The 20,694-nt window shown below is 51.9% G+C and overlaps 1 protein-coding gene across 6 annotated transcripts in view; it reads right to left on the reverse strand.

The window, feature by feature from the left end:
- Positions 1-20,487, reverse strand: part of TESC (tescalcin) — a 45,875-nt gene extending 25,388 nt beyond the window's left edge. For all 6 annotated transcript variants that reach the window (XR_001400219.3, XR_011505371.1, XM_044775800.1 and 3 more), the window contains exons 1-2: positions 20,085-20,487; positions 1,163-1,232 (exon numbers count right to left, since the gene is read on the reverse strand). Coding sequence is in view for 4 of the 6 variants with exons in the window: in XM_044775800.1 (XP_044631735.1) it covers positions 1,163-1,232; positions 20,085-20,472 (458 nt within the window). In the remaining 2 variants the exon portion in view is untranslated. The remainder of the gene's footprint in view (positions 1-1,162; positions 1,233-20,084) is intronic.
- Between the last annotated feature and the right edge of the window lie 207 nt (positions 20,488-20,694).

Genomic DNA, 20,694 nt, shown 5'->3' on the forward strand with positions numbered 1-20,694 from the left:
GAGAAAGTGGCTATTGACATGTCAGGGTCCATAAAACCCAGGTGAAACTTAAGTCTGTTTACTAAAGAGAAGGAAGTTATCCTGGACGATGAGAGGGTTTGTTTTGAAGTTCCAAGACCGTAACCTTGAGACTCTAAATGTTTACTTTAGGCAACTACATCTGTTAGAAAGTTTGTGGTAGAGAACTATTCACTTGTGTGGGAAACTCTTTGCTATAATTCAGCCTGAAGCTTCCTCATCAATTCTGTGATGATCAACTTGCTGACCAGGACACGGCACTCACCTCGATCTAAATAACTCCACCACCATCTAAGACTGAACACACTCTCCTGGGGTTAGGGACACAGTTCAAGGCATTCTTCCCCAGAAAAAAGTAACCTACATAGCTTCTTAAAAATTAAGGTTAAAAACACAACATAGGGGCCGTGGCGTGGTGGCTAAGTTCGGCACTCCATTTTGGTGGTCTGGGTTCGCAGGTTCAGATCCTGGGTGCAGACCTAATGACTCGTCAGCCATTTTGTGGCAGTGTCCCACATATAAAGTGGAGGACGACTGGCATAGGTGTTAGCTCAGGACTAATCTTCCTCAGCAAAAAAAAAAAACAACAACAAAAAACCCTGCAATGTAGCATTTTCCTTGACAGAAATCTGAGGCTGCTGCCCACCATCTTACCTGAGGCTGGAACTACTAGCACAGAGGAAGCAGAGTCGAGAGTGGGGCCTCATGTCAACATGGGAGCCCCCAAATCCAGCTGCCCCACAACTGACTCATCTTTGGGTGCCCAGCAGTGGGCATGATGGTGGCATTTAACAGGTCCTCAGTGTGTGTCTGGGGTTCCAAGCACAGAGGCCAGCAGCATGCTCCGTGTGAGGAGTCAGAGCAAGGCAGGGGGGGCCCACGAGCTCTTCACTCCCACCCTTGTCCTCGCTCTGGTTCTAATCTCCCGATCCCAGTAGGAGCAGATGTGGCTCCCTCCCTCCTAGGTGAGAACATCTTGTCCAGAAGGGACCAGAAGAGCTAAAACAAGTACAGGTTTGCCTCAGGCAAGGGGGCAACCCAGGGGCCCTTCCAGAGCCACCTGCACTCACGGAAAGGGGTGAATCGGCAGAGAAATCCCAAGGGCCGCCACCCACCCAACACCAAACCCCGCTCCAGATCTTACCGAATGGTGGGCTGGTCTCCGCTCAGCTGCTTAAACCGTCGGTGGAGCTGCTCGATCTGGTCTGATGAGACTGAGGAGGCGAAAGACAACAGAGAGAAGGGCATCACGGACCACCGAACTCAGAGCCACGGGAGGGAGGTGGAGACCCCTCTGCCTCATCCCCGCCCCCCATCTGTTCACTCTCTGGCCGTCTCTCCCCACAGCAAAACCGAGTGCAGGAGGACGGAGCCGAGGGTCTCCCGTTCCTCCTGGTAACGCGGCTCTGGGGCCGCTAGTGCTGTCTCCCTCAGCAAGGATGCAACTGCTCCCAGCATCCACAGCCCCGGGGACAGGACGCACATGAACCAGGCGATTTTCTCCTTCCCCAGCCCACTAAGGAGACCACATCCACTTGTCTGCCCTTCTCCTCTCCATCCGTGAAGATGCTGTTTCCCCAGCTGAGAGAGGGGATTTGTAGAGTCTGTATGAAGAGGCGGAGGAGTGTAGAGGGGAGAGGCTGGTTTAGGCGGGAGCTGGAAGAGACATGAGGGCCCTGTAGTGAGAAACGTGTGGGGGATCTGGTGCAGCAGAGAAGCGAAGGAAAAGAAATGGGATTTTGAGAACTTCTGCCGTCGACAAGGCATTTCGATTCCCCCAAGAGTTTCAGAAAACCAAAGCACACGAGGGGTTGTTTAATGATCATTTTTGGCTGGTGGCCTTGTTTCTGCCACAGCTAAGACTGGACCTTGTGGACTCCAGGTTTTCTAAGGGTTCCAGCCACATGTGAGTGCTGATTTTACGAAATGCACAATATTAATGCTTACAGGCACCTTCTCACTCCATCATCAAACAACCCTATGACTGAGCAATTGTGTCTTTGTTTTATAATTTGAAAACTGCAGCTCTGAGTGCTTACGATCACACAGAGGCTGGCGCTGGCTGGCAACTACTCATTAGGACTGCCAACCGTTACTGAGGGCTCGCTGTGTGCCAGGAGCACATCTCCACACATCAGCTCATGTCTTCCTCACCCCCTGGGAGGGGGCTGTATCCCCATGTTACAGATGTCGAAGCTGACACTTGGAAAGGCTGGGTAACCCCTGAGGGCAGCTTTCTAGAGGGAAATATGGTCATTTGTATGACATGGATTCAGCAAGGACATTCACATACTTGATGGCCCAGCAATTCCACTCCCAGGTACGTACCCAACAGAAATGCATACTTGTGCTCAGCAGACGATATGTAGAAGGATGTTCACAGCAGTGCGATGTGAATCACCCTAAACGGGAAACTGTCCAAATGCCCAGCAATGGCAGAACGGATAAAGTGTTCAGGTGTGGGCTATCCAAACAATGAAATAGTACACAGCAATGAAAAGGAACAATAAATATGCGCAATAACTTGAGTGAGTATCAAAAACATAACAACAAGCAAAAGAAAGCAGACCTGAAAGAGCACACACTTCATGATTCCATTTACGTCATGTCCAAAAACAGGCACAACTCACCCACAGTGTGAGAGGTCAGGACAGATCACGTACTGTACAATTTCAACCAGATGACATTGTGGAAAAGGCAAAACTACGGCGACAGTAACAAGATCAGGGGTTTCCAGGGGTTGGGGGGGGGCGAGGGATGAGCAGGCAGAGCACAGAAGATTTTGGGGCACTGAAACTACTCTGTGTGACACTATAATGGTGGGCACATGTCATTATACATTTGTCCGCACCCACAGAATGTAAACACCAAGAGTGAGCCCTAAGGTAAGACAGGGGCTCTGGGTGGTAATGACATGTCAGTGCTGGTTCACTGATTGTATCAAATGTCCCACTCTGAGAGGGAGGCCGCGCATGCGTGGGGGCAGAAAGTATATGGGAACTCTCTATGCCTTCCGCTGAATTTTGCTGTGACCCAAAACTGCTCTAATAATAATAATGATGATGATGGTGATAATAAAGTCTTAATTAAAAATTTAAAAAGTCAGGATAGTGGTGACCCTTGAGGAGGGGATAATAATGTGAATGGAGCACAGGGGAGGGGGGCGGGGGGAGGCAGCCTCTGGGTACCAGCAATGTTCTTTCTGGATCCAGGAGTGAATTACACAGTTGTGTTCTCAGAACCTTCATGGAACTGTATGCTGATAACTGATCCACTTTTCTGTTTGTGCTACTGCAATAAAAAGTTTACTTAAAAAACTCAGTAATTCCACTTGGCAAGAATTTATCCTGAAAAAATAAACCAAGCAGGTACAAAAAGATGAATACACAAATGTGTTTCCCTCTGCATTCTTTATAAGAGCTTAAAAACCGGACTTAACCCAAGTGCCCAGCAACCACCAACGGGCCACCTCATGGTACGTTCAGGCAACTAAAAAAGAGGCACGCTGCCTTTAAAAGTGACCCTTGTGTATTTGACATGAAAATTACATCCTACACAGAACGTTGTCTACAAACAGCTTCCTAGAAAAACAGCGTGACCACATGTTGGGGAAAATATATAAATACAGACAAATGTATATAAGTTATGAAAGAAAATTTGGACTTGATTTTCCCCAAAATAGCAATTACCTCCAATAAATGGATTAAGGACTTTGTTTTGCTTCGATTCATCTATATTTTCCAAATTTTCTCTAATATACAAAGTATATATATATTTTTAAGATTGGCACCTGAGCTAACATCTGTTGCTAACCTTCTTTTTTTTCCCCCCTTCTTCTTCCTCTCCCCAAAGCCCCCGGTACATAGTTGTATATTTTAGTTGTGGGTCCTTCTAGTTGTGGCATGTGGGACGCTGCCTCAGCGTGGCCTGATGAGCGGTGCCATGTCCGCGCCCAGGATCCGAACCAGCGAAACCATGGGCCGCTAAAATGGAGCGTGCAAACTTAGCCACTCGGCCACGGGGCCAGCCTCCTATACAAAGTATATCTACTAGTCATGTAATGAATATGTTAAGCACACAATAGGGTCCCCTTCGGGACAGCTGAGGGATCTCAGAAACACCGGCACTGGAGAGCCATTCACTGGCTAAGGCCTGTCCCAGGCTCACGCATTCTTATTTGATCCTTTCCACGACCCTATGAGGGACGGGCTACTCCCATCTTACAGAAGAATAAACTGAGGCTCTGTGGGGTAGGTCACCTGCTCAAGGTCACTAAACCTGAGAGAGGCAGATCCAGGCCTTAAACCCAATTCGTCTGGCAGAACACGTGTGGGGTTTCTTTGGTTCTTAGTTAGTTTCTCAAGTGGTTATTTTTTTCCTGACACCCCGCACCGCCTCCCTTCGGGTGATCACAGGCAGCTCCCAGCTCTGACCTGAAGGTCAAAAAAATACACTGATCTGATGAGAAATAATGAGCAGTAATCACAGCCAAACACGGGCGATCCTAAACCACCCCTACGAAGACGAGCTCCCTGAAAACGCCATGCCGAGTGAGGGGGCCAGGCACAAAGGCCACGCGTGGCATGAGTCCACTTGTGTGAACTGCTCAGAGAGGCACATCCATAGAAATGGAGAGCAGGGCAGCGGTTCCCTGGGGCCGAGGGAGGAGAATGGGGGTCTCTGCAAAAGGTACCAAATTTCTTTCGGCGGGAAGGAAAATGTTCTAAAATTAGATAGTGGTGATGGCTGCACAACCCTGTGATTATAGGAAAAACTGCTGAGTATGGTACACCTCAAATGGGTGAGATGTGTGTGAGTTACATCTTAGTAAAGCCACTAAAAAATAAATTACATGCATAATCATGACAACCACAAGAGGTGACATTAATTGAGCATTTACTGTGTCCTGGGCACTGTGCTCAACTCTACTTTTTTTTTTTTTTTTGGTGAAGAAGATGGTTGCTGAGCTAACATCTGTGCCCATGTTCTTCTATTTTGTATGTGGGACACAGCCACAGCACGGCTTGATGAGCAGTGTTGCAGGTCCACGCCTAGGATCCAAACCCGTGAACCCCAGGCCACTGAAGCAGAGCGTGTGAATTTAACCACTGCACCACCAGGCCAGCCCCTCAGCCCTACTCTTGGTAAGCCCTGGCTCCCATAACCGTCTCATCAATCCTATCACGTGGGGACGGTTTTATCCCCCTTTTAAAGATGGGGACACTGACACTTGCCCAAGGTCACAGACAGGAAGAGGAGGAATCGTCATAGACCAGGGTCTCTAAGGAGGAGTTCCCAGCTGATTGAATCAGAAGTGCACGCGCATTCACTCATGTGCACACGCAGCTTCCCGTCACACCCGATTAAAGCAGAGGGCTGGGGAGACAACCTCCACCTCTGGGCCCCTTTTCCACACCCAGACCCCAGAGCCAAGACCTCCATGCTCAGCTTAGGGAGCACGGCCTCAGGTACTGACTTTCAAGACACCACCCGCACCCTCGGCTCCAGCCCCCAACTGACCCTGGGCCCCCGGCGGGTCTGTCCCATGGGCAGCTGATAACACCTGCGCCTGTGTCCTCACCCAGGACTGTGCAAGGCCCCGTCTGCGGCTCCCAGGATGGAAGCTTCTCCACTCTCCCTGCTGCCTACTCTGAGCCCTTCCTCCGGCCCCCATGAGGTCACAGTTGCCATGGGGACGAGGGCAGACTGGCTGCTTTGGTGTCCGACATCTCGACCTCGTTCTCTTTGGTTTTAGATTTCAACCTGAGGGAAATGCACACCCTTCCCCTGGGCTGGTGGGAGTTTAATTGGCCCAGCCTTTGCGGGGGTGACTGTCACTTTGTATCAAAAGTTTTTTAAAAAAGTGTATGCCTGTGCCACTCAATAGATACCAGCCACACGTGGCATGAAGCCCTTGAAAGTCCCAGCTGAGATGAGCCGAAGCGTAAAATACATGCCGACTTCTGAAGACTCGATACAAAAAAGAACCTGTCTCTGTAAACAGTCTCAATAAGCTTTATATTGATTACATGTTGAAATAATATTTTAGATATAATGGGCTACACACAATATATTATTAAAATTAATTTTCCCTGTTTCTTTTTTCTTAAACGTGGCTACTGAAAGACTCAGAATTACATTACATATATGGCTTCTAGAAAATTTCGAATTATTCCACCTCGCAGGGTGTTTGTAGTGGACAGTGCTGGTATATGAGCTTTGAACCAGCCACTTGATCCTTAGGAACCAATCCTGAGGAACTGAGATAAGTATACCGAGATAAACAGAGGGAATCATTGTTGCCTGTTGAGAACAGTAAAAAATGGAGGAAATGCTAAACCACAGGAAACGGGTTAAATAAATCCTGGTACATCCTGAAGACAGAATACGATGCAGCCTTAAAAAATATTTTTGAGGGGCCAGCCGGGTGGTGTAGTGGCTGAGTTCACGTGCTCTGCTTCAGCGACCCAGGGTTAACAGGTTGGGATCCCGGGTGCAGACCTACACATCGCTCATCAACCATGCTGTGGTGGCATCCCACATACAAAACAGAGGAAGACGGGCATGGATGTTAACTCAGGGCCAATCTTCCTCACCAAAAAATAGATATATTTTAAAAATATTTAAAACAGAAAAATGTTCATGATGTGGAAAACCAACAAGCTACAAGATCTCATTTACATGAAAGTTCACATTGATATACATATTGATATACAAATACATACTGATATGCACATACATATTGATATACACACATGTATTGATATACAGGAAAGGAATTACAACAAAATAGTAAATTGCTTCCAGATAATATAAGTACAGGACATTTCTCTCCTCTCCGCCCCTCCCCCTCATTTTTGCTTATCTATCCTTTAACTTTTCTGCAATGACCAGAGATTACTTGTGTAATCATATTTAAATCAAATAATTTTTAACTTTGATGGCTATCATGAAAAATAAAACAGAAAATGACAAGTTTGGGTGAGGCCTTAGAGGAACTGGAACCCTCATGCGTTGCTGGTGGGAACGTAAAAGATGCAGCCGCTGTGGAAAACAGTTTGGGGGTTCCTCAAAAAATTAAACATAGATTTACCATACAATCCAGAAATGCCCCTCCTAAGTATATACTCCAGATAAATGAAGACACACATCCACACAAAACCTGCAAACGAATGTTTGTGGCAGCTTTATAAAGATGGAAACAACCCAAATGCCCATCAACAGGTAAAAGGATAAACAAATGTGGCCCATCCGTACAATGGAATAGTATTCAGCCATAAAAAAGAATGAAGCCCTGACACGCGCTACAACATGAGTGAACCTTGAATACATGACGCAAAGTGAAAGAAGCCAGACACAAAAGGCCACACGGTGTATGATTCCATTTATATGAACCATCCAGAGTAGGCAAATCTACAGACACAGAAGGCAGATCCATGGCTGCCAGGAGCCGGGATGGGGAGGAGTGATTGCTAACGAATAGGGGGTCTCTGCCTGGTCCTGACCTCACCCGTCAGGCTGGGGGCCAGCTTGCAGCTCCACCGTGTCTAAGCAAGGGGTGGCTTGGGGGAAGAGACTCACACAGATGGGGGGGGTCAGAGAAAATCCTCAGGAAGGAGGCAGGAAGACACTGGGGGCAGAGAAATGGGCCTGGAATGCCCCTCAAGGTCCAGCCTCCATCCCCTGACTCAGGCAGAAATGGAGCATCAGCAGTCGCTCCCATCTGTTATGGGGTGGTCAGGACTACGCAAGCCTGTATTCCCAGGGGTCCCAGCCTGATGGCGGGGGGCACACAAAAGATCACTTGATCCTTCCAGAATCCATGCTGGCTCTCAGGGCTATAGGGGGCCTGAGGGACTTCCCCACGGCCCACCTGTATCTGCTCAACCCTCTGACAGATGCCTGCGCCATTCATTAAGAGACATTTACTGAGTACCACTGGTTTGCTAGGCACCTGCTAGATGCTGGGGATGCAGATACAAAAGGCAGAGTCCTCCTCTATTGGAGATGCATGTCACCTCGTTGGGATCCAGGGTGATAAATGCGGTGTCAGCCTGCCAAGGGGCACCGAGGTTAAAGTTGGGCTTCCAGTCCATGGGAAGGGGTGGGAGGTGATGCCTGATGGGATCCTGGAGGCTGAAGGCCGGGTGGGGGAGGGCAGGGCTGGCAGAGTGGGAAGAGCTCAGGGAGCCCCAAGTTCTCCAGCAGGGGTGGAAGGCAGACGAGGAACAGGGTCGCACACGCCCAGCTAAGGCATTTAGACTTCACTCTGAGTTTACAGAGGATGCTAAGGAAGGAACAAGATCCCGTGTGCCCAGAGACAGAATGGAGGGCGGATGTGGATGATGGGGCTTGGCAACCTGCTGAGAGGCTGCAGGTGAGCAGTCCAGGTGAGGGTGGAGAGAGGAAGGGAGGGGAGGGACTCAAGACCCACTTGAAGAAACAAGGGCAGCATGTTGCTCCTCTCTGCGGGAGATCCCCAGGACGCCAGTGGTACCAGCCTGGATGCAGGCCCCAGGACACCAAGTGGCATCACTGGGAAGGTCTCGGTGGCTTCCAGGGCCCCCCCAAAGCTCTCCTGCTTGCCGTGGGCTGACAGATTGGCCAGGACCCAACCCAAGAATCAGCTGAAGTCCCGGGATACAGAGGTGAGCCAGGCCAGGGAGAAAGGTGAGCTAACAACACTGCTGCCAGGAGATGCTCGTTCAACCCCGGCATCACGTCCTACTAAGCCATCTCCCTGAGGCTGCTGCCTCCTCCTCGTGATGCACAGATAATAATAGCACCACCCTCACGAGGCTGTTCACACGAGGAAAAAAACGATCAAAGTCACAGACACACTGTGCACAATCGCCAGAAGGGGGGAACAGAAAAATGTCCATCAACTGATGAATGGATGAACAAAATGTGGTCTATCCACACAATGGAACATTGTTCCGCCACAAAAAGCCATGACGCACTGACCTGCTCCAACACGGATGGACCTTGAAAACATGATGCTTGGTGAAAGAGGCCAGTCACACAAGGCCATTATTGTGTGCTTCCATTTACATGAAACTTCCAGAACAGGCAAATCCATAGAGACAGAAGGTAGATCAGTGGTTGCCAAGGACTGTGGGTTCAGGGATAAGAGGACTGACAATGGGCGTGAAGTTTCTTTTTGGGGTGATGAAGATGTCCTGGAAATATACTGGTGATGTTTGCACGACATTATGAATGCCCTTAACGCCACTGAATTGTACGATTTAAAATGGTTACCGTGGTAAATTTCATGTTATGTGACTTTTGTCCCAATTTTAAAAAGTCACACGCTCCTTTGGCGCTGGACCTGGTGGAGGGGCAGGACCGTGGAGTTGCCACGATTGTCAGGATGCTCCTAAAGCAACAATCCCCATGGTACCTCCTCGGCTCTTCTGCTGTCTCCAGGCTGGGGAGGGAAGAGGCAACTTGTGGCGTGCCACCTGGGGCTCCAGCCAAAGCAATGAGTAATCCTGGGCCTGATTAGGAGGGAGAGCGGAGGGCCAGGCCCCCGCAGCCTGGAAGGGACCCCCACCTTTGCACGCCTGGTGCACACAAGATGCTCCGCGGTGCTGGAGGCCTGCTTCCCTCCATTGTCCGCCTTCCCCTGGGAGGCCACGTGCCTAACATGGACACATTATAGACCAGGCCTCGCTGCCAGGTGTTCAAAGATGCCCCTGGGTGCACTTGGCCTTAAGAAAGGAGGCATCAAATCCAATTCTATTCTCCGAAGCAGCAACAAGAAGATGAATTGCCGGCTTGTATCCAGGGGTTCCAAACGCTTTTCACGCAAACTTCAAGCCACTTCGTAAGTATAAGAGCCGAGGAGGTCCTGGGAGGAGCCGTGCCGGGTCCACACAGCATGGGGATGGCATTTATCTCCATCTCAGGGACGGAGGGCCCCATTAGCATCTCTGTGGGTTGTTCCTACACAGAATACACCCTCTGATTCTCAAGACTGAAGGGAAGCTGGGGCAGAGTGAAGTGACTTGACTTTAGAAATCGCCTCCTCTCATGTGCAATGAGACAACTTGGAAAGCTGTCCGAGTGGGCGAGCATGGCTCTCAAAATCACACGGTCTGTGCTTTGCACATCCATGCTTGCCTCCCCCCAGCTCTGCTCGGTTCTTTCCATTTGCCTTATAGCAGGAACGATAACTGCCATGTGTGGCCTTCACTCAGGCAGGAGCTAAGCCAAATGCCTGGCATGCGTTACCTTATTTAGTCCTCCCAACACTGCCTGCCCCTAGGGTGCTTATCACACCCATTTTACAGATAAGGAAACTGAGTCTCAGAGAGGTCCAGTCACTCGCTAAAGGTCACACAGCAATGAGTGGCAGAACTGGGATTTGAATCCGGGTCTGTGACTCCAGGATCTATTCTCATAACCATTTTCTATGCTGTGTGCCAAAACTGAGAAGTGACTGGGATGACGAATATATGCCATTTATGTAACGGAAGAGACAACGATGTCTCCATTTTAATAAAAAGACTAAAGATGAGGAAGGGGAAAAGCAACAGTTAATCAGGAAAGCTCTGGAGAGTGGGTGTCTTTCAGAGCATCTAAGGAACTGGTTTTCACATCCTTCCAGAACTATCTTCAGCTCCTAATTTATGCTGAGGCCAAACCAAGTGGAGATGGGCCTCCGAAAGTAGCGGGGCTTACTATGGTAGGACATTTAGGTAAAGAGCTCCAGTTCCTTTCCTTGGAGCCAACACAGACTCCCCACCCTGCTACAGATACATGGAGCCCTGGATAAGATAGGAAAGAATTAAGTAGACCACTCAGCTTGAAAGAAAGGGAAACCCCCAGGGGCCAGAGCGAGGAGGGGACCCCAATCCAGGAGGGCAAGAGTGCCAGGTTCTGCTGGGGTGGCTCAGGGGAGTCAGAATGGTTACAGGCTCTGACAGCCGAGGGCGGGGGCTTCCAACACACCGAGTGACAGAAGCGCCCTTGGGTCTGTCTGAGCTAGAAGTGAGACTCCTGTCAAAAGATGGAGCACAAAAGGCTGCTTCTCCACGTAAGGTGGGCCAGAAAAAGTGGTTCCCACTGGCCTGAAGAATCAAAAGGACACCGACTTTGCTAGGAGGTGGCAGGGCACAGGGGAGGGGGCCCTCCATGATGAACCAAAACTCCAAGCCTGTGCTGTACCAGGCATGGCTGGAAAACCCAAGCCCCTGGGGTACAGGAAAGCCAAATTGAGAATTAATGTAAAAAGCGTTTCCAGACCAGGGAGAGCCTTAAGGCACCCAGCACAATGGATGCAGAGCACTGCGTGAGGCACCTCCATAACCCAGGGCATACGGGACTCTCATGGGGGAGGTCCCTTAGGCAAGCCCATCTCCACTTGGCTGGGCCTCGACATAAATCTGGAGCTGAAGATTGTTCTGGAAGGATGTGAAAACCACGGAGAGACAGCTCAGTCAAAGATGAGCTCATAATCAAAAACCAAACCATACAAGCAAATGAACCACCGCATGGGAGAATCAGCAGACAAATAAAAAAAGCAATCGCACCCCAAGAAGGCAGAACAGAAGACACTCTACATTAAGCTTTAAATTATCACAAATAACAAAAGAACAGTGCTTTATGACAACAGCGATGAATTTGAAAACTCTATAGAACTTACGCAATGTTTTTAAAAAGTCATTGGAATTAAAAAACTGAATACTCGGCTTAAGGCAGCAAAGATGTACCAGCTAAAGAGAGAATTCGTGAACTGGAAGAAAGACCTAAGGAAATTACTCAGAATACAGCACAGAGCAATAAAAAGATAGAAAATCCAGAAGAAAGGTTCAGAGGCATTCAGGACAGATATACAGCCCAACATATTTTTAACAGGAATTACTGAGGAAGAAGAGAAAGAGAAAGATAATATTTTCATGATGGAAGACACGAGTTGTCTGTAGACAGAAATACCATTAACACATTCACAGGCAGGATAAATAAAATAAATCCACACTGAGATACAGCATGGTAAAAAAAAACACTAACTATGAAAATTCAAAAACAGAGGGGAAAAAAGCAGATTTCTACAAAGAAATATCAATTAGACAAAAGAGCTGACTTCTCGACAAGAGACCAAAAACAAAGAGAAAATATGCAACAACCTCGAATTTTATACCCAGCCAAATCGTCACCCGTGTACGCTGGCAAAATACAGACATTTTCAGACAAAGCTGACAACTCACAGACTCACACAAAAATCTAAGGAAAAGTGTATTATTAAGAAGAAAACTAAATCTGTAAGGAACACAGTTGCAAGAATTAATGGTATCTGCATAAAACAACAATAATAACCAATAGGTAGGTTTTAAAAGGAAAGAAAAAATACAACAGAGCTACAAATTAAAGCACTTTAATGTCCCTGACCATCAGCACAAGGACAAGATAATGAACTTTAGGCACATGAAAGATAGCAGACGTATCAAAAATAGAATGAACTACTAAAGAAGTTCTAGAATGCCCTTAAAGAGGAGAAATGTAGCCAGCTTCTCAAAGGTTGATAAGCAAAATGATTAGTACCTGCCAACAACCATTGACACTTACAACATGTCAGGGGCTTTACTCAAATTCTCATTTAATTCTCACAGCAGCCCTGTGACACATTCGCATTTTACTGAGGGGGAAACTGAGTCTCAGGGAGGCAAAGTTACTTGCCTGGACACTAAAAGGCAGTGCCGTGATCCGAGCCCACATCCACCTGCTGGTAAAGGCCCAGGTGATGGGAGGCCAGGGTGTGCCCACGTGGGGTTCCACCTGAGGTCTCGGGGGATGCAGGTGAGGACAAGACAAGAGAATGCCTGAGAACTAGCAGGTGGGTGAGCCCTGCGAAGTGCTGGGCGCTCTCTCGGGGTTCTTTGATCACTGGGACCCTGGCATGAAGTCCCTTCCAACCTTGACACACCAGGAAAGTCATTCACTGCAGCCGCCTTCTCTTTCCATCGCTGTTGGTGACTCAGCCACACCAACAGTGCTGATGTCGCCTGCCTGGCCACCTGCCCGCCCTCCCGGAGGCACCTGGGCCCTGAGATCTGACCGCTCCTTCTCACCTCCTAGGGCACTGAGCCGAGAACGGAAGACCCACTTCTGACAGCCTGCCTGTCCAGAAAGGTCACACTGCTGGGACAACAAAGGGCCTCTTTGTCCTAGCGCTTAAGGTGGCTGCCACCACCGGCGGAAATCCCCAAATCGACCTCTGGCTTTATGAATTAATAATAAAGTTGGAGCAGGCGACAGGATGGCTGGCAGGACCTTGGGGCCGGGCTCCTCCAGGTCATCTTGTCCAGTCTCACCAGCAGGGGCAGAAGGGGCCCCATCCTGTCTTCCCAAAGCAGCGAGTGGGCACTTCTGAGCTGAAAACGCCTCGTGCCCTCGGCTTGAGATCATAGAGACGGAAGTGCTTTGCAAAAGTAAAAGCATCTTATCAACATGCGAGGTATTCTGTCTGTCTGACTGGACCATGTGGCGTATCTGAGCGTTGATTAAATTCCCTGCTGCATTCTGGGGGCCATTAACTCACAAAAAATATCCTGCCAGTGTGGGGGTGGGGAGGCGAGAAAGAAAGATGCAGCAGGATCTAATTACTCCTAATCTGCGGAGCTGGGAGTCCTGGAGGGGACTGCCAATTGCTTTCATGCAGAGAAAACACGATTCTTGTTCTCAAACAGATGGGAGCCACCGGGTAAGACCCCAGGAAATGGGGAGCCCATCCTCCCCTTCCTCCCAGCGTTCCCCACTCCCTCACACTGCCCATCACTCAGCTTGCCCCCTCGCCAAGGTAGCTCACAATTCTAGAACTTTCCACATCACCCAGAGCCAATCCTATCTGCCTCCAGGTCTGAGTCTTCCCTTGCCAACTTAGTAAACAAGTAGGCGGAACATTATTAACGAGGTCATGGGGTAGCGGTGTCGTCTCTCCCACATATACAGACTATTCTGGTCTCAATCTCCATCATGTGGGTTTATGTCATGTGGGAGAGGCCATCTCGTTCTTGGACTTGAAAAAGAGGCAACCACGGAAAGTTCTGGTTTTGAATTTGGGTTCCATGCTCAGCTCCGAAGTGACCTCGAGCAGACACTCGGCACCTCTGAGCCTCAGTTTCCTCATCTGTAAACTGGTCACAAAAGTCCCATTGGGCTCCTAGGAGGATGGGAAGATGATTGACATAAAGTGCCCATGAGCAGCTGTTGCCTTGTGCACAGCTGGCCGAAGGGACCCAAGACCATCTGGTCAACCCCACATTTCCAAAGGGGTGGAACTGGCAGCTCAGAGAGGGCTGCAGCCTGGAGTAGGCAGCTCAGGGCAAGCCCGATGAACACTGTTCCCAGGCTATTGCTAATGGTGAGCTGACGGGGCCAGCGGAACAGAGTCCAAAAGATCAGCGTGGGCTGAGCAGCGGGTGCCCTGCTCCCCAGCTCCTTCTGCACGTTTCCACACAGAGCACCCAGGGAGGTGGGCAGCGGACGCCTGGATTTTCCCACCTTACCAAGGTGGGAGGGTTCCAGAAGCTGGGGTCCCTTGGGCCTCCCTCCCATGGTCTTGACCGCTGTGCTCAGGACGCCAGCCCACTGTCCCCAGAGGCTGCCCCGAGAGCTCAGCCTGTGGGGACTGGCCCCCCCCAGGCCTCCCAGATGTGTTTGTTCCTTCCCTACCAGGGAGTCACTGTTTTTCATTTCCCTAAAAAAACATAAGTGCTTTTATGATTTTCTTATTGAAGTATGATTTACACACAATAGACCACATCTGATGAGCACTGGGGGTCCACTTCCCCCCAGAGCCACACAGACACAACTCTGTCGCCTGTTTCATGGGGTTCACAGACTCCCCAAGGACCTCAGGTTAAAAGCCACAGTCCGCCCCGGAGGAAGCGGGGAGGGAGCCGGGCAGGTCTGATATGTTTAGCTTAATACGCCTCGGCGGACGACAGGAAGAGCGCAGCCACCCCCCTGGCCCCTGGAGCCCCTGAGCTGCTGATGGCAGGGGAGGTGACTGGGCACCTGGGCATCCCGTGCCTGGAACAGTGGGAACACGGCACACAGTGAGTGGGCCAAGGGCGTGGTCTGGGGCCACTTGAAGACTATAACCCAAGAGTAATGCGCAGAGCTGAGAATCCAGCGGAACACGCAGTGCCACCCCCACCAGCCGGCCTGGGCCATACACGCTTCCCCACATCTCTGCTCCCTCCCAAGTGATGAGAACTAGGGGCCAGGAATTGGTACCCGACTCTACTTCTCAGTGGCCTGTGGCCTTCGGCAAGTCACGTCATCTCTTTTTTTTTTTTTTTTTTTTGAGGAAGATTAGCCCTGAGCTAACATCCGCCCCCAATCCTCCTCTTTTCACTGAGGAAGCCTCACCCTGAGCTAACATCCGTGCCCATCTTCCTCTACTTTATACGTGGGATGCCTGCCACAGCATGGCTTGACAAGCAGTGTGTAGGTCCATGCCTGGGATCCGAACCGGTGAACCCTGGGCCACCAAAGCAGAATGTGCAAACTTAACCACTGCACCACCAGGCTGGCCCCAAAGTCACATCATCTCTTGAGCCTCGATTTCCTCATCTGTAAAATGGGAAATCCAGAGTGTTCCTGGAGGATTTCATGAGCGGCTGCAGATAAACCACACGGCTCAGTGTGGCAGATGACAAGCTCTTGACAAACATTAGCTATTACCCTGATGAGGTCTGAACTGCAGATCTGGGAGATTGTTTTTTCGCCTTCCTTCTGGCAGCTTCTTGGCATCTACACAGTCATGCCTGCAGAGCTGTTTTGGAGGCTGAAGGAAAAAATAGACCCTGCACCTTTCCCAGAATCCTCCTCTTGTTTCCTTTCCAGCTCCAGGAGCAGGCACAGACTGGAAGGGACAGGAAGTGGCCACGGCCAGGCCAGCTCCAGGTAGCAAATGGGAACTAACTCTGAAAAGTGATTCCTAAGGAGCCTTTCTTCCTGTCCAGGGCCCATTTCACACCTCGGGACACACAGTGGGCTTGGCTCCATTCCCACTGTGGGGGAGCCTCTGAAGGCCCCGCTCACCACTCACACACAGAGCCAGGATGCCTTCGCTCGGGTTTTGAATATGAATTTTAACAATCTAGGTAGTCAGCTTTCTGGGCTCAGAAAAGATGGTTGGAAATACTTGTTTATGTTTGAAATCAATCAGTGAGACTGACAGGTGAGGGGAGGTGGGTGTGCAGACCCGAGGAAGCCCTGCGTGGGCAAGTCTGTGCTCAGGCCTGTTTTTTGGGAGGGAGGGCTGGCTCAGCACTGAAGCCCAGGGAATGCATGGTGTGGGGAGGGAAGCAGAGGTGCCGGGCCCGCTGGCCAGGCCAAGGCCAGCTGATGGTGTGGCACTAGGTTTTCTACTGGACACACGCTCCTGGGCAGGACTCCTCGGGTTATAAAGTCCCCAGGGTCTTTACCTCTTCACCGTGAACCTCTTGTGTTCTGGGTACCACATGCCACACACAAAGGTGAACAGGACACATTCTCCCTGCTCTCAGGGAGTTCCAAGTCTCGAGAGGGTGGCAGACGCCAGCGCCAACAGTGATAACGCGGCGGGATGTGATGTGTGCTATTACAGCAGGGAATGCAGGGCTGCGGGCGTCCCGAGGACGGGCGCTGAGCCCACAAAGGCTGCATGGAGAGTAGGCAGGGAGGGCTTTCTGGAAGGGAGCAACAAGAGCTAAGCTGAGCCCCGAATGAGGAGGAGTCAGGGTTTCGTCAAGCAACAGGCTTAAGAGGAAACGTTTGCAGTCTTAATCTGGGTGGCGGTGACAGAAGGATTCCCATATGCAAATGCTGAATTGTCCACAGTAAAATGAAGAGTGCTCCAGGCAGAGGGAACAGCCTATGCAAAGGCCTGGACATGAGAAAAATATTTGGGCAGGCTGTTCCTAGCCCTTCTGGGTCCCTAACAGTAGTGGCAGGACAGTCGCCTCGGGCATCCTGGGACCCCTACTGCTCCACGTAGGAGTCACGGGACCGCAGGCGAGTTGCTTTCTCCCGCTGAGCCTCAGTTTCCCTCATCTATAAAATGATCATATTACTACCTTCCCTGGAGGGTTCTTAGGAAGATTCCACGAGAATGCACGCGAGGTGCTCGGCACAGAGCCTGTGCTCAAGGAGTGACGTCGACCATCACCACGCTAGGCTCCCCTGGCTCATCGTTTCTGGATGGAGTCCTCAGGGGGAGACTAGGCTCATTCTTCAAATCGGGGACCATCCTGGTCCTCAGAGAGGCGAGGGGAGCCCAGCCACCCTGAGGGTGCAGCCTGCTCTCTGGCCGCCCAGGCCCTAGGCTCTTCCTGCTCCCCAGGAAGGCTTCCCAAGGGCTCTGTCCAGCCCGCAGGATCCTGGGAACTGACGCTTGCCTGCCAGGCCAAGCACTTCACATACATCAAACATACATGATCTTTGATAGGGGCACCGATGCTCAGAGAGGTAAAACAACCTGCTTAAGGTCAGGCAGCTGGGCAGAAGTGAGACCAAGCTTTAACTCTTAGCCGTGGCTCAGAGTGACCAAAACTGCAAATGTATTTAAAGCGTGGCCAAGAAAAACTCAACATATATTCATTCACTTTTTCTTTCCCAACAACCCGGAGGAAGGTATGACTACTATCGCCATTTTACAGAGGATGAAACTGAGGCACACAGAGCATAAATGACTCACCCAAGGCCACAGACCTAGCAAAGCACCTTAAATCAGGTTCCTGCCACACCCTGAGCCCTCACTATGGCTCTGTCCTCATTGCATACAATTCTCACTTATCGTCCTCAACGCCTTCCTGCCCAGGGCCTTTGCACCTGCTGCACCCTCTGCCTGAGATGCACTTTCCACTGATCCTCACGTAGCTGGCTCCTTCTTATTTGGATTTCTGTTCCATTACCACCTCCTCAGAGAGGCCCTCCTGGTCCACCCTAAAGAAATGTTCCCCTGTCCCTCCCCCGACTCTCATGCCACTGTTTTATATCTTGTTCAGAGAGTCTGACACCTATAGGGTGATTTGTTTATGCTGTGTGTCTCCCCACAGGATCAGCAGCCTCTCTGGCTCACCCTGAAAGGGTAAAAGTGCCCAGACTGTGCCACCCTTTCAGAAGACTAGGGGGCACCTTCCACCTACTTAAGTTCAGAGAAGTGATGGCCTTCACCCTCCGCTCCAGTCTGACCTCAGAACCCCTTCCCTGCCAGTCCCCCCCCCTCCGTGGTCTCCCTCCCCCCTTTTAGGATGTGAAATCTGAGTTCTGGGCAGCAAAGAGGGGAAGCCACATCAGGCACCTCTAGGAAAGCGACGGAGCAGGATGCACAGCATCTGCCATCCCCCGTGGGAGACTGGACCCAGGAAACTGACAAGATTCCCAGCATGCTCTGCGCCCATCACCTGTCAAACCCACTACGCAGCGGAATTCCCCGGCTGCCCGCTGTGGGCGCTGCCAGGCCCCCTTCCTGGGAGATCCCGGCTACAAAGAACCCCCACTTCGGCGGTCCAGATACAAGGCAAGAGAGGACACCCAAGAAATCACCAAAACAGGGGAAACCCAAGAAAGTCTGGGCAAGCAGAATCCTGCCGCCTGCTCTCTCACATTAACCCTGCGGTTGAACTGGACTTCACAACACTTTTTGAAGAAGTAAAATATTCGCACGGGTTCAAAACGAAAGCATGAAGAAGTTTACAGGAAAAAGCTCGCACCCCCTTCGCCCCCTCCACCAATCCCCCAACAACTATGCATTATTCTTACTTCCGTTTGGATCTTTCCAAAGTCCCTGATGCAAATAAAGCGTTTCCAAATATATACTCTTATCTCTTCTCTTTTTTTAAACAAAAAGGGTTCCATATTATACACACTGCACCACACCCTTTTTTTCCTCCAGTTGGAGGCAGTTCTATATCTGGACATAGGAAGAGATATACATATATGGCTGTGTAGGTTTGCGTGTTAACACACCAGTTATTAAGGGCTTACTGTAATTTTCACCCAATTCTCCTGGAAAGGGATGTTTAGACTAGGGGTCAGGAGGGGTCGTCTTTCAGCCCACCGCAAATGGCTGGGCTCCCCCCTCCTGGTGATCACCTAGGGCCGCTGGCTGCCTGCATAAACTCCAAGCGGGCGCCAGGAGCCAGCTCCCTCCTGGAAATCCTATCTGCAGCTCCCATTTCTTAGAGCATCTCCCAGGTACTTGCAGAACTCGCTTTCCAGAGAGAAGGAACCCGAGACCCAGAGAGGTAGAGTGACTAGCCCAAGGTGACACCGCCAGGAAGTGGTGCTGGCAGGGCTCACACCCGGTCGGCCCCATCACCAAAGCCAGTCAACCGCCGAGCCCAGCCGGCCTCCTCGGGGCTGACAGGCGCTTCCGCTGTCACTTGCCTGCGGTCGGCTCGCCCAGGTCCGGCCTCCCCGTGCGCCCCGCCCCGGGGCGCGCAGCCTCTGCGGGGCCGGGAGTCCGGGCGAGCTCGAGGAAGGTCGCCGGACGCCAGCCAAGCGCTCAGCGGGCGCTGCCGCGCTTACACCTCCCAGCCACCCGGGGGGCGCGGGGCGCTGCCTGAACCCATTTTACAGACGGGAGGACGAAGGCAGGCGCAGAGAGACCGGCTCGCCCGCCTGAGGTCACACGCGGAGCAGCGCACGAGCCCGGCTCCCACCCACGTCCCGCCGACTTCAAAACTTTCCGCCCCTGCGCACCGGGACGCCAAAGACTTTCAGGTGCTGGGCGCGCGCGCCAGCTGGACAGCCACGGGCGCGCGCTCTCCCGGGCCGGGCCGCCTGCCCTGCTCCCTCTCCCGTCCGCAGTCCCAGGGCCCGGGGGTGCCCAGCCAACTCGGAGAGCACCGGAGCTGAGCGGCCGTGCCACTTACTCAGCATCGCCGCGGGCTCCTCGCCGCAGCCTGCAAAGTGGCCGGCGGGGGCCCATTTGAAGGAGGGGGAGACTGAGGCGCAGAGAGGGCCAGCTACTCGCCCAAGGTCACACAGCGCGGCGGCGGGTTGGGAGCCCCCGGGCCAGCCTGTGGGTGCTCCCGTCCCTGTCCCCCGCCCGTCCCCCGCGGGATACTCACAGCCGGTCTTGCCCACGAGCTCTCGCACCTCCTCGGAGGCGGAGTGGGCAGCGCCCATGGTGTCCGCAGTGGGGTCCCCGGGGCGCGAGTCCCTCGCAGGCCCGGGGCTGGCGTGGGCTGCGCAGCGGCCGGTCCGCCCTCGGGTCCAGCGCGGGCCGGGACGCGGGGACCGGTCGGAGCCGTGGGTCCGCGTGGGGCCCCAGCGCGGCCTCTTATAGCGGCGGAGGGCGGCGCGCCGCGGTCCTAGCGCGCGCCGGCTTCGCTCACTGCGGGGAGGAGGAGCGGCCCGCCCGGAGCCAAAAAGGCGGGGAGGGGACAGGGAGGGGTAGAGAGACCCAGGAGCCCACCGCCAAGGTGCCTCAGTCCCCAAAGCAGCGGCCGTACTCATTGCGCCTCGCCCCTCCGCACCCCTGCCGGCTCTGGAAGGAAGCAGGTGCGAGCAGAGTTGGGGTGTAGGTAGGAGGGATGGGACCCCTGAGAGGTCTCCATGCCCACCCCCACCCCGGTTCCACCACACGTCCTCCCAGCCTCAGAAGGTAATCTCTCCTGGGACAGTGAAGGAGTAGAGGGAGCATTAATTCGCTCTGTGCTGAACAGCAATAAAGGCGAT

This window comes from Equus asinus, chromosome 8 (assembly GCF_041296235.1).
Source record: "Equus asinus isolate D_3611 breed Donkey chromosome 8, EquAss-T2T_v2, whole genome shotgun sequence".
NCBI lineage: Eukaryota > Metazoa > Chordata > Mammalia > Perissodactyla > Equidae > Equus > Equus asinus.